Raw genomic sequence first — 12,591 nt, 5'->3', positions numbered from 1 at the left:
AAATGGAAGGGGATACAAGGAGGATTTCACCCTCTAGGGAAGGAGGTATGAGAGGGACTTCACCCTCCTGCTTGTGGTCCTGCTTGTGCTGGAATCTGGGAAAACCCTTGGGGACCGATCTACACATCCAGAGGATCAAGTTAAATCACAGCATGAATGATCTGCCCCACTGAAGCAAAGAAGGACCGAATGTGGGGAGCCCCTGGAAAAAAGGCTCAGTCATGCCCAGGATCCAGGGCATCCTCCTAGCCTAGGGAAGCATGAGGAGGAGACACCCCCCATGCCAGCCTCCTCTTTTGTTCTCCACATCACCAAGGCATATCCCAACTCAGCGTCCTTCTCAGCAGCAAGTCCCCTGAGCAGCCAGCCCCTGGGGCCAACACTGACTTCCCAAAATAATCTCAGACATCTGGGGCCAAACATGTCATTCAGAGGAGTCCTGATGTCTGGGGCTCACTGCCTCACTGATATTCTACAGCTCCAGCACTGCAAGCCCTGAATATTAAATCATGATGGCTCCCTGGCTTGTAAACCCAAGAGCCTGGCTTGGAAACTCATAGGAGTTTAAATAATAAATATTTTATGACATTTTTTTTTTTTTGTTTCTCCTAAAGTTTCAGCTTATAGGAATCAGGGTTTCCTAGCTTTTCTCTTCTCCAGAAAACCTGCTCCTTCCCTTCCTACAAAACTAGACCCTGACGTATGATAACATGACTCCGGAAGCTGGAGCTTGAAGAAGAACCGAGGCATATGGAGGCACAACATCTGGCAACAGCCAAAGGTAGGCAGCTGAGAAGCAGACAAGAAGGAGATGTCTCCCGAGCTGTTTGGAGATGTTTGCAGAGCCAAAAGAGACAGCCCACTGCCCTGGCCCTCCAAGCCAGGGGACAACCTGGAATTTGCTTAAATATTATAGACATAGCCAGAGAGCACCGTGCAAGAAGGAGATGTGAAATAAAAAGCAAGAATTGACAAACTCTTGCTCCGAGGGAGCGGCATGGTTTCCTTCTCACCCCATGCTCCGTCTCTGCCCTCAACCCCTTCTTCTGGGCTTGGGTTTCAACCTTTTAGGAGAGCCTCATGATAACAGTCACCAGACACTGCCCCAGCACCCTGCAAATACATCGTGCTGCAGCTGGAAGCATCGACCGGAGGAAAACGGCTCTGCTTTGGGAAGGAGAACAAGAGCAGGCAGTGGTGTCCCACCACAGGACCTCTCCTGAAATGCTCCCCCGGCAGACACTAACCTAATTCCCAGGGATTAAAGGGAAAAATTTCCAGGCAACGGGTTTGTTATCCCAGGTTTAGAAGCTTTCAGTACCAGTCCCTGCTGGAGACGGGAGATCAGCCCTGCCGCATCACTCATCCGGCTGCCCTCACTCCACCTCTACTGCTGATGGAAAACTTGCTTTTCCTTAACTTTATATGAATTACTTTTTTCCCTCTTTCACAAATAAAACAAGTTTCTAAGTCCCTTTCCAAGGCTGGCATGAGCTGTTTGAGCCCAGCTGGCTTCGATAAGGGACTTACCATATTTACGGGTCACTAAAAATAATATAAAAATAAATACAAATCCCTTCATGCTACAAATATAAACCAAGTGGCCACTTTCCAGGAAGGAAAAAGAAAGGTGCTACTGGTTTTGGGGGCTTCATCTTGCTGAGAAAACCTGTAGGACTCCAAATAGTTTGCAGGGGCTGCGTTTTCTCCATATGGAAGTTACTTGCATGGACCTGATCCTGCACCAGCCCCAGGCAAACCTTACTTTGCTTTAAAACTGGGATGGTTTCAGCTCTGCACAAGGCGAGGACTCTTTTGGGTTGTTTGGGTTTTTTTCACAGTCCGTACCGAATCTGTTTACCAGGGGAGCCTGATCCTGCAAGACCTGCCTGGGCAAGATAGCAGAACTGACCACCTTAGGAAGGCTGAGAAAACAAAAGAAAGATTTGGGAAGGATACAGTTTAACCCCCACCATCCGCAGGCACAGGGTGCACCCTACATTTAGGGTCTACTGATTTAAGCAAGTAAAAAACCTCTGTACTGGCAGATAACTGAGGAAAAACTAATCACCGGGCACTTCTGAGGAAAGAAAAACATAATTTTTGCTTCCAGTTGACACTGCCCCAAACGTGGGTTTAAATCCCAGACCTTGCCAAAACCTGAAAGCTGAAACATTTCAGCGCTGATGGCGGGGTCAGATCTGCATCCAGCTTTGAAAATATCTGCCCAGATCTTCCCTAGCAGACCCAGCGCCCTCCTGGATCTGCCTTCTTAGGATGAGAAAACACAGCTCTAGTTTATCTTATTGAAAAAGACAATCAGCACCAAACACACCAAGTGCTTAAGAGGGTGCAATAGGCACGGGGAATGCTGCAAACTCGTGTACCCTACAACATCCTCTGCAGGGAAAGCAACAAGCCATTTCTGCTGTACGAGACCTTACAATGGCGTTGGTCGGCAGGGAAGGAACGTGGGATGGGGGGGTCAAAAGAGCCTTTAATACCACTTGTATCAGCCACTGCGAAGCCAATGATGATCGAATTATTTGACCTCACTGCTCAGGCATGGCAGATAATTGGGTTTAATTTGTCATTACAGATGTATTTACAGCTTGGACCGGTCACCATGACCGGGAAGCTGGCGGGGAAGACTTGTAAAGGCTGAAGAGATTTTAATATTTTGCCGTAACGCTGGATGTTGTCATAGCCAGCTGCAAGGGTTTTGCCCCACAAGGGGGATTCACAAGGTCTTTTCTTCCCCCTCAAAAATAAAAAAAAATCCTCAATCCAACCTTATAATGTAATTTGCTTTTATAATGAAATTTGCTTTTGTAATTCAGTTTAGTTTTGGAGGTAAGAGCACATTGTCACATATTTCCTTAGTTATTTAAGCAGCATTTCACACTCACACCAAAGGCGTATTTACACCTTCCTGCCAGACAGCAGCATGGATTTGGGATCCATCAACAAGGTGAATATTTGGCATTTCCAGTCACCCTTTCTGCAATCCTGTGGGCTTAATTACACACCTACCCTGCCAAAGCAAGGTGTACCCATAACAGCCCGACCTCACCATTACAACTGAGGGGTTTGGGGGACATAATTGCATTATTCAGTGATCACGCTTTGCTGTAGTACGGCACGTGTGCAGCCATCCTAGCAAAAAGTACAGATTTCTGCCTCTGCCCTCCCAGCATGAGCAAAAACGGCTGCTTTAAGCTCATGGTCTTGAGCTCTCAACAGAGATACCCGCCTGGTTTTGCAGGCAGAAGTGAGCCCCAAATTGGAGGCAGACGCTTCATGAAGTATTTTTATAATAGGGTTACAAAAGCCTCAAAGGACCCAAAATGTTCAGTTGCATCCTGCACCTCCTTTTTCCTATATGTGAAAAGCTGTGTGGGGCTCGAGGAACAAAAATTCCAGCCTATAGCCCTGTGCTGATGAGAAACAAGGTCTCTCATGCTTCAGGATTACGCTATCCAATTTTTTAAATTGGATTTTCCTTAAAATTACTGATTTCCAACTGTATTTTAACAGCCAATGTGGACACACCATTCCAGATTAAGGATACGTACATGAGTTCATGTGCAGAGGAGAAAATTAATTAATCCTGTCTTAATAAAGCCTCAGATTCAGGTCCACTATCCACTGTCTTGAGTTCTACTGCTTTACAAAAAAATCACGAGCCTTTATGATGTATTAACCTCTACACCATGGCTGTTCTATACAAGATATATATTTGAAAGTGCAATTTTTCAATTCAATTAATTTTTCAATTTAATTTTTCAATTAAATTTTCAATTGATTAATTGTATCAATAAGGGTGAAACAGTGCCCATGCTGGGATATTTTTATTATTATTGCTGCTTTATTTACAACTCAAAATGTATTCTTTGCGGGCTTAAGGTGTAAAAACCAGTTGTGTGCTTGAGCTCAATCTTGCCTCCCCTAATTCTATGCATTTGATCCCAAATCCCAGACTGAGTGGTGACAATTAAATTAGTCAGGAGAGCAGAAGGTGGCTTGAAACATGCTGGGGGAACAAAGCCCCAGGCCAACCTTCCCCGCCGGTGGAGCTTAGGTGAGAAATGCAACTTCTTGCAAAAGGGTGGATGTAACGTCCCGTGCAAAATGCAGACAGGTCCTGTGGTGCCATCCCTACATCCTACGGTCCTATCTCTCCGAGGGCAGGGACAGCAAAGATACTGGGCTCCCCTGCCCCACGGGGAGCAACCAGCTTGTCCTTAGGTGTATGTGGAAGGTCAGGGGCTGCTTGTAGGGCAGAGAATTGCATCAAATGCTAATGAGTCACTGGAAATACCGGCCCCAGGGATGCTACAGGGCAAATCTTTTAGCATCCCTATGGCAAAGCTTAAGATCTAGTTCACAATCTCTTCCTCACCAGCAGTAGAGAAGACATTTTCCAACTGAACGTCTGCTCTAGGCTTTGATCTTCCCAGATGCTGCTGCTGTGTTCAAATGGTGCCTGTTCAGGGAACCCTGATTTTGACTTAGTCAAAACGAAATACAAACCACCCATCAGAAACGCTCACTGCATCTCACCCCAATTTACTCCCAGCTACACCAAACCCCTTGATGCCACAGCAAAAGAAAAACCCCCACTGTTGTCTTTGTGAAAAGCAAAATTACAAGGGATGAGGATGGCGAAGCAGGATCTGGCCCTCCAGCCCCAGCCTGGAAACATCCAGGAGGCAGCAGGCTGCAGCGGGCTGGATACTTGCAGGCTTCCCTGACGGACGACGGACTCAAATCCCTGTTCCCCTCTGCCTAGGGAAGGGGCAAGGTGCTAATTTGGGGGTAGATTTCAAGAGATTTTTGGCACTGGTGGGAAGTCTCCTGAAATGGGACTTTGCAGCCAGTCCCTTTCATGCCTCATTAAGTCGGGAATTCACTGTAACCCCATTCCAGGCAATGCCTGGAGCAAGTTCATGGTCTCGACCACAGGGTCTGATCCTGCCCTTCAGGGTAATGAAATCATTCTCCAAACTTACTCTGAAAAGCCCAAATTTGGCATTTTGAACTCACACGGGGGAGATTTTCCAAATCAGCCTATGTGATTTATGCACCCATCCTTCGCCCTTCGTACCACAGAGCAGCATTGGCACATTTTAATCCAGGACAATATTCTTCTTGTTAGAAAAAAAAACAATACTTTTTTTTTTTTTTTTTTTTGTAGAAATGAAGATCTTACTGCTTTCTCTATTTTATGTCACCTTTGTATGCAGTTTCACTGAACATCTTTTCCCAGCGCATTTCTTTACAGCAGAGGAAAGAATGCGATGCCCAATTGTGTAGACTGCTTATCTGCATCCTCATATCCAGCTACACCTGCTTAGACTTTGTATTCGTTATTAAAAGATTAAAATAATTAATATTTCAATGATCCCAAGGGTGCTCTGCAATTAGCACTATCCACTTTCGCTTCTCCAGGAAGCAAAACCCCTGGAGGAAAACGAGCCCTGTAAATACCATTTGATTTAATACAGACTAGTGCGGAGGTTTGTGTTTCCACCGTGAGATTTCTCAAAGAATAAAAATATCTTTAACCCTAAGGAAAGGCAAAGAAAGGAGCCTGGGCTCCACTGTGCCAGGGACTGCTTGGATGCTGAGCCAGATGTGGATGTGCTGTTAAAGTGGGTCTGCAGTGGGTGCAGTCCACGACGGTGTTTCCCCCCAACTAAATCTTTCATTGTCTTCAATTTCTCAACCGATCAGGGCTTTTCAGCCTTTTCCCCACTCAGAAACCACCAGCCAGCCTTTATGTGCTTCATACAACCCACTCTATACTTGCAGCCTGTGCAAAGCACCACCTCAGTGTCATTGAGGGAGTTGGTTGGGAGCAGCTGGCAGCGTCTGCACCCCAACTCAGGGAGAAGAGAGAAGGAGGAAAATCTGGACCTTAAACTACTTGCCAGGAGAGCTGCTTTCCAAAAAATCCCCATGACCATTTTAATCCTGAATTTAAAACTTGCCACCTTTCAGGCAGTTTTCGTTTGAGGCGATGCTATTTTTTTTTACCATAAACTGAGCACTTTCTTTCTTTAAAACCACGTTCTAGGCAGAGGCATACTTAAGCCCACACTAATAAATCCCCCACTTTTGGCAACACGGGAAGCAACACCAAGAATCCAGCACCCAAATCAGGACCTATCAATGGAAGGGGGTCCCGGTTCCTTCCTCCTTCTTTAGCAACCGCTAATGTTTTCTGAACTGTCTCAACACATCCCGGCTTCCCAGTGCTATTTAAGAGCCTAGATAAAAAACACTTTTTGCCACCAAAAGGCAGGCTGTGAGAGCTGCAATGCAAACGGCTGCTTAATGCAGGGCTTGAAATGCCAAAATCATTACGCTCGGTCTCTGGCATCTTAAAAGCTGCCAGGTATTTCTGCAACTGCAATAAATTTGCATTATTTGATTTTTAACTTATTTTTATTACTAAGAGCCCTTGAGACCTCTGCAAAAAGGCGATATTTTTTTCCCAAGGAAGAGGTGACACAGTAGCCAAATATGAATGTGCTTACGTCCTTGTTCATAATATCGAACTATTATTTGATTATTTGATTCATGCCTATACTTTCTACCTTCTCAGGGTTTCCCAGAAACATTGTCTGGTTGGCCAAAATTTTATCCTTAAAGATAATCTGTTCCCCATTTTCAGCAATTTCATTATGGCCAGAGAAAAGCAGAAGCCATTGGCTAGGCCAAGCCTTCACCGATGGCCAGCGCTCTTTTCTTTCACATCCTAAAATAATGCTAAAGATAAAGCAAATCTTGCTAGGCAAGATGGAAAAATTACCCTCGAAAATTCACGTCAAAGAACACAATCTTAAAATGTGTCTGCAGACAAATTTGAGTCATTTTCTTTGTTAACCTTGATCCTGACGCTAACAGAAATACCTTCATGGAGAGAAAGCGGGGAGGAAAAAAGGGGTTTATAAAACTGCAGTGCAGAGATGTGCCCCGTGTTTCTCTCCCCCTTTTTCCTTCTTCTGCCACATAAAAAAAAAAAGCAATATTTTAAGCCATTTGGTCTAATTTCTGGTCATAGGACTCAGTGGCGCTTAATGAAATTAAAGGCTCCAAGATCAGGATCAGAACAAGAGATCAGAGTTGAGAATTTAGCGGCAAGGAAACACTGGAATACCGGGCTGCGAGTGCCCAAAAAAGCATGATAATAAATGTGGTTGCATTTCTTTTTCTCCTTCTCCATCATCTTTCCCCTATCCGTGCTCAATTTCCCTTTGCTTTCCTTGTTTTTATCTTAACTGACATTTCCAAAAAATTTTAAAAACCCTCATAATGTAAAACAGCCCAAAGGGAAAATCTGGGATTCACCAGCCAAACTTTGCTTTTTCCCATTTTCCAAGCAAATTTTTCCCATTTTACACCTAAAGCAAGCTGAGGACAGGTGGGCCTGCATACCCACAGAGCATCTTGATCCTCCACACCACCACCATCCCCATTGCAGCCCTAAATCCCCTCGAAGCTATTTGTGGAGCCAGCAGACCATCGCATGGGACTCCAGCACATTATTTCTTGCCGATGCTGGCCTGTCCTAAACTATACTTATTTTTCTGAAATTGTGGTCCTTGAGGCTGTTTCGAAATGGAAGATTTGGAGAGAAAAAATTAAGGGGGCACCAAGGGGACCTGTATTTTTTGCAGCCACAGGGGCAGCTCTGGCAGAAATATCCCGAATACGCTGAATTTCTCCCTCCTGCCGTTCATGCCTCCTCGCCCTACTCAAAAAGAGGTGCATGCAGAAAAATCTGGGGCGATGGTGGGGTGAAAACCTCCCTCCCCTATCCCAAACCTGACTGCGCTTACCTATGTTGGCATGCCGGGCGGCTGCGGGTGTCCCTCGGCTCTGCAGGTTGTGCAGCATGGGGCTGTCGAAGGGCGAAGAAGTCCAGGTTGTGGCCATTTCAGGGCTCATGTAAGCTGGGTAGGGGCTGGAATAGGAGCCACCGAAACCCCTGGTGTACTGCTCCCTCCCGTTAGCAGAAAGGTTCAAGGAGCTGCTGTAAGCTGCTGCGGCCTCCCGGGAAGAGGTAGCAGGGATGGGGGTGCTGGTGGAGAAGGAGAACCGAGGTGACACGGGAGGGTGAGAAGATCCAGGGTTGTAAGCAGTGCTTTCGGCTCCAGGTTGAGTCCAGATGGAGTGACTGGAGACGGGGCTGCCTTGCTGGGAAGAGCCACTGCTCTGGAGGTATGGCAGGCTGGGGATCATGGAGGTGACCCTCGTGGTGGGCACATAGACGGGGGACGCTGCGGCCGCGCTGTGCATGAAGCCACCTGCCCCCTCGTACGCTGGAGGGCCAGCATTCGCTGCCATGGCTAAACTCTGGTACATCTCGCGACGGGCCCCCCCAAACCCCAGCCGGGTTCCCGGCCAGAATCCAGAGCGATGGGGGATGAATGGAGAACCCTAGGCTCCACTTTCCCCGTGCAGTGAGCGGTGGCCAAAGAGGTCTTGCGTGGGTACAACCTTCCAGCCAAAACCAAAACACCACCACCTATGCAGCTTTCCTCCACCCTCCCCTCCCCACCGCCCACCGTCCCCACCTTCAGCAGGTCCGGCCACCTCTTCGACACCCCAAGCAAGAAGTCCAGGTCCCTCCAGAGAAGAAATTTAGCTCCCGTCTGGATTTAGCTTCTCCCACCGGGCTCCATCCATCACCTCCCGCCTCCCCCCCCTCCCCCCCCACGCCCCCCACCCTCCACAATGGGGCTGGGCTGATTAAAACCCTCGGGCTGTCTCCTCCCCGGCTTTCTTTTCTGCCCCCACCTCCCACCCTTCCCCGTCCAACAACACCTCAGGGGGAAGCAGGGGAAGATGCTCCCGGGGATGCGGGAGGAGGCGGCAGCCGGGATCCCACCTTGGGGCGGAGGAGATAAGGAGGTTAGAGCAGTCGGGGGGGGGGGGAAGGGGGGGCGGGGGGAGAAGTGAAAGGAGGGGTTACGCAGCCGGGAAGGTGAGAGACAGCGATGCTCTCTCCTAAAGCCCTGGAGCAAAACAAAAAAAACACCTTTGTCCCGCAGGTAGGATCGGTGCTTTAAGTTGTTAATGGTCCCCGAGGCCGGCGTTTGATGTGGGCTGGCAGCAGGGCGGCGGGGAGGCGACCCGGAGGATGGAGCTGCGGAGGGAGGGAGGGGATGGGGGGAGGAAAGGAGGGAAAGGGATTAAATTAGAGAGACTGCGAGGAAAAGGAGGGAGGAGAAAGAGGAGGAAGGCTGGCTCGACCCTCCCACCCCACGCGTGTCCGCACCCCCCAAAGGATGGCCAGGGGTGCTCTTTTGAGGGTGCATTAACCCCTGCACCCCAGCATCAGCGCTGCCCAGACCCCCTTGCAAGTGACAAGAGCAGCACCCAAAAAACTCCCCCTCCTGGGTGTTTTTAATCCCCCCGTTCCCTGCTTTTCCCACGTGGGAAGCTGGGAGAAGCTGGAAGCACAAGGGACTGGAGATTCCATGGGGCTGGGTGGGGAGGCACTTCCCAGAGCCACAGAACAGGGTGGGCACGAGACGCGCTTTGCTTTATGTTGGTTTGATTTCTGATTTGTGTTCCTTTGGGGAAGTTTGGGGTGGAGGAGCTGGTTTCCAGGCACGGCATAGGCAGGGCTGCCATCAGGCCTTACACATGGCTTGCAATGGCAAGACCCCGAAAAACACTTGCGGAGGGAGATCACGGTGAAATATCGTTCCCAAGGAGGGCCTGGGAGTGGGGAGAAATTATCCAAGCCACTGTTTTCTCTGCAGATCATGGAGGGATCCTAGAAAACCATCTCACACCTAGGGAAGGGCTAGATGGGGGAAATTGTGGCTGAAGGAATAACTCTTGGGACTGATTTAGATTTAACTAGCAGATTCCCCAGGCTGAACCCCTCCACTGGGCTGAATTTAGCAGCAGAAGAGATAACCAGGAGATAAGGACTGATACCCGGGAGGACAGAGGGAGACCAGCAGGCAGCCGAGGGAAAAGGGAGAAGCCAGAGGCAGCGTCGGGAAGGGGTAAGGATGAAAGGGAGCCGGGAGGAAGGGAGTTTAAGGGAGCTCTGCTTCCCCCTGAAAACCAGGGGACAGAGGAGCGACTGGTTCATGTGTGTGTAACTGGCCTAGGATGGAATATTTCCATGGGAATCTCCAAACAGTAGCAAGATCCACAGGAGGGGAAAAAGGAGTGAAATCCTTTCTTGCTTTAAAAATAATAATGATGATAATATGATAATAAAAATTAATAAATAAATCAACCCCCCCAAAAAACCCAAATTGAATCTGCTTTCAAGCCCAAGGAGAAAATAGGAGGAAGCTTTCCAGGGAGGCCCGTAGGAAGGGGCTCACCAGGGTCCAAAAATGACAGTGAAGGAGGAGACAGAGAAATGCTACCTATCTTCGGTGAGGAGGGCAAGGGGTGAAGGGGAGTGAGGGGACAGAGAAGCGCTACCCACCTTCGGTGCTGGGGGGACAGGGGGTGGAGGGGGCGAAGCCGTAGGGCGTGACACCCCGTTGCTGTGGGGAAGGCAGAGGGCTACGAGATGCCTGGCCCCTACCTGCTCCTGTTTTGCAGGGGGATTAGAGGATAGCAGAGCTCTGTCCGTCCCCCCCCTCCCTCTTGGCTCCCCAGCGTGGCCAGACTCCCCAGTCCCACTCGCTGACTGGTTTGCCCGTGTCACATGGAAGTGGGTGGCGAAAAGAGGAAAGGAAGGGGACAGGAGGGGGGTGGCTGGTATCTGTTGCACCATCAGCCGGGCTCCAGGTTTCATTGCCTTGAAAAAAAAAAAAGAAAAAAAAAAAAGAAAAAAAAATAAAATCAAACCACCACCACTACCCCCCCGCCCCCCGGCATGGCCACACGGCCCCGTGCTGCAGGCAAAGTCCGGATGGACAGACAGGCTCCACAGCTCCCCGCTCACCCAGAGGGACACCCATACGCAGCTGGCAGAAATAATGACGGGTATTTGCTTGGCAGGGGGGACAAACAACTCCCCAGTCACTCTAGGGGCAAATTCTTCCCGTGGGGCTATTGCACGGGGTGGGGGGAATTTCTCCAAGCTCCTGCCTCAAATACCTCACAGTCCAAGCAGAGTGAAGAGGCTGCAGCCTCTCTCCTCTCCATCCCAGTCTGTTTGGGGGTAGGCACCCTTCTCTTACCCCCTCTCCATGTGCTGCAGAGGCTGCCGGGTTTAAAGGTAAACGGTGCGACACAGGGACAGCCCAGGGGCTGCACCTCATCCCATCGTGGGTTCCCACTGCGCTCCCCTCATCCTCTGCCCCAGTCGAATACACAAATGTAGGCACAACTACACAAGCATAGGCATAAAGGTGGTTACAGAAATATAATTACAGGCACAGAAATATAGCACAAAGAAATATCAGCAGCGATGCCACTGTGTGCGTTGCAGATATTCTACTTAAAACACATGGGGGGAATGTGTATGAAATAATATGTAGAAAATAAATGTAATAATAAATAGAAAATAAGTGTAATGGTAAATATGTAGTTAGATACATACTGACACAAACATCGCACATAGGTGGGACTTAATGCATATTAGACCCAGGAACGTGTGTTACATGTAAACATGTGTGTACTCTTATACCTAAATATACAGTGTAATTTATACTACCTTGTGCTTGTGTATATATAAAAATATACTTATGAGCGTAGGGCTATCGGCATGCACAGAAAGAAAGGAGAATTAAATATATCGATGTCGTTTTTTTTCTTCTTCCCCCAAAGCAGCTGTGTATCCAGATGTGTTGGGTTTCAGACATGCATTTCCTTCTCCACGCCTCGCAAAATCCCTGGCGATTTTCTCTACAAAAGCAACGTTTTGCTGAAGCTTCGTTGAATTCTTACTGAATATCAGCGCTTTCCTTAAAAAAGAAAGCAAAGTGTCAATTAAATACAATGAAACTGTCCCGATCATCTCTGCCAGCAGCAGAGCCGATTTTAAGGACCTGCCTTGGCTTTGCCTTTTTCAGGGAAACCCAGAAAACAAACAAACAAACAAAAGAAATATCCAGTGGTCGGTTTTTCGGGAGCGTGGCCGGATTCAGCCTCTTCCAGCAGGGAAATATCGGTCCTTAGTGCCGAGCATCGCTTCGCCGGGGGTTCGCAACGCCGTGAGGAGCTAAGCCGAGCCTCAGCCCTGCTTAAACTAACAGCCGGGAGGGAGAGGATGGATTCTGGACACTTTTTATCCTGTAAAAAAACGCAGAGGACGGGCACAGCAGAATGCAGAGACGAGAACAAAAATCACTGCTCTGCGCTCGGAGGAGTTTTTTTTTTTTTTTCCACTTGCGATTACGGAGCAGAGTTAACGAAATCTGACTGAAAGTTACCCTGCCGAACAAACCCCGGCCTTTCCACTCTTCTTTCCTGACCCTTCTTCTCCCCCATGGAGAAAATAAATCGATACGATGCCAGTTTTCTCTCTTTTTTTTTTTTTTTCCCCTCTCATTGAAGTTAATTCTGCGGCGGCTTTAGCTCCGGGTGTTGATGGATGCACCCGCGAGTGGCAGTGAACAAAACACCCCTCAATATTAGGAACTGGGGCCGAGGTGAGGA

General features: G+C 48.5%; 1 protein-coding gene and 1 long non-coding RNA gene across 7 annotated transcripts in view; one reads left to right on the top strand and one right to left on the bottom strand.

Moving 5' to 3' along the window:
* GATA4 (GATA binding protein 4) overlaps positions 1-9,157 on the bottom strand; it is a 31,408-nt gene extending 22,251 nt beyond the window's left edge. Inside the window, exons 1-2 of one of the 4 annotated variants that reach the window (XM_054063172.1) lie at positions 9,050-9,157; positions 7,848-8,089 (exon numbers count right to left, since the gene is read on the bottom strand). In XM_054063172.1, the coding sequence (XP_053919147.1) occupies positions 7,848-7,956 (109 nt within the window). In that variant the 5' untranslated portion in view covers positions 7,957-8,089; positions 9,050-9,157. The other 3 variants (XM_054063171.1, XM_009562565.2, XM_009562564.2) reach the window with 3 other exon arrangements.
* Positions 8,804-12,466, top strand: LOC128851775 (uncharacterized). Of its 3 annotated transcripts, none has more exons than XR_008449216.1 (3): positions 8,804-8,922; positions 9,874-10,031; positions 11,764-12,466. It is a non-coding gene; the product is annotated as an uncharacterized LOC128851775 (long non-coding RNA). The 3 variants fall into 3 exon arrangements; XR_008449215.1 differs by having other exon boundaries at positions 8,811-8,922; positions 9,780-10,031; XR_008449217.1 differs by lacking the exon at positions 8,804-8,922 and adding an exon at positions 8,961-9,062.
* The last annotated feature ends 125 nt before the right edge of the window (positions 12,467-12,591 follow it).

Source organism: Cuculus canorus, chromosome 3 (assembly GCF_017976375.1).
Source record: "Cuculus canorus isolate bCucCan1 chromosome 3, bCucCan1.pri, whole genome shotgun sequence".
NCBI lineage: Eukaryota > Metazoa > Chordata > Aves > Cuculiformes > Cuculidae > Cuculus > Cuculus canorus.
Note: the sequence above shows the minus strand (reverse complement) of the source record. Positions and strands in the feature narration are given on the sequence as shown.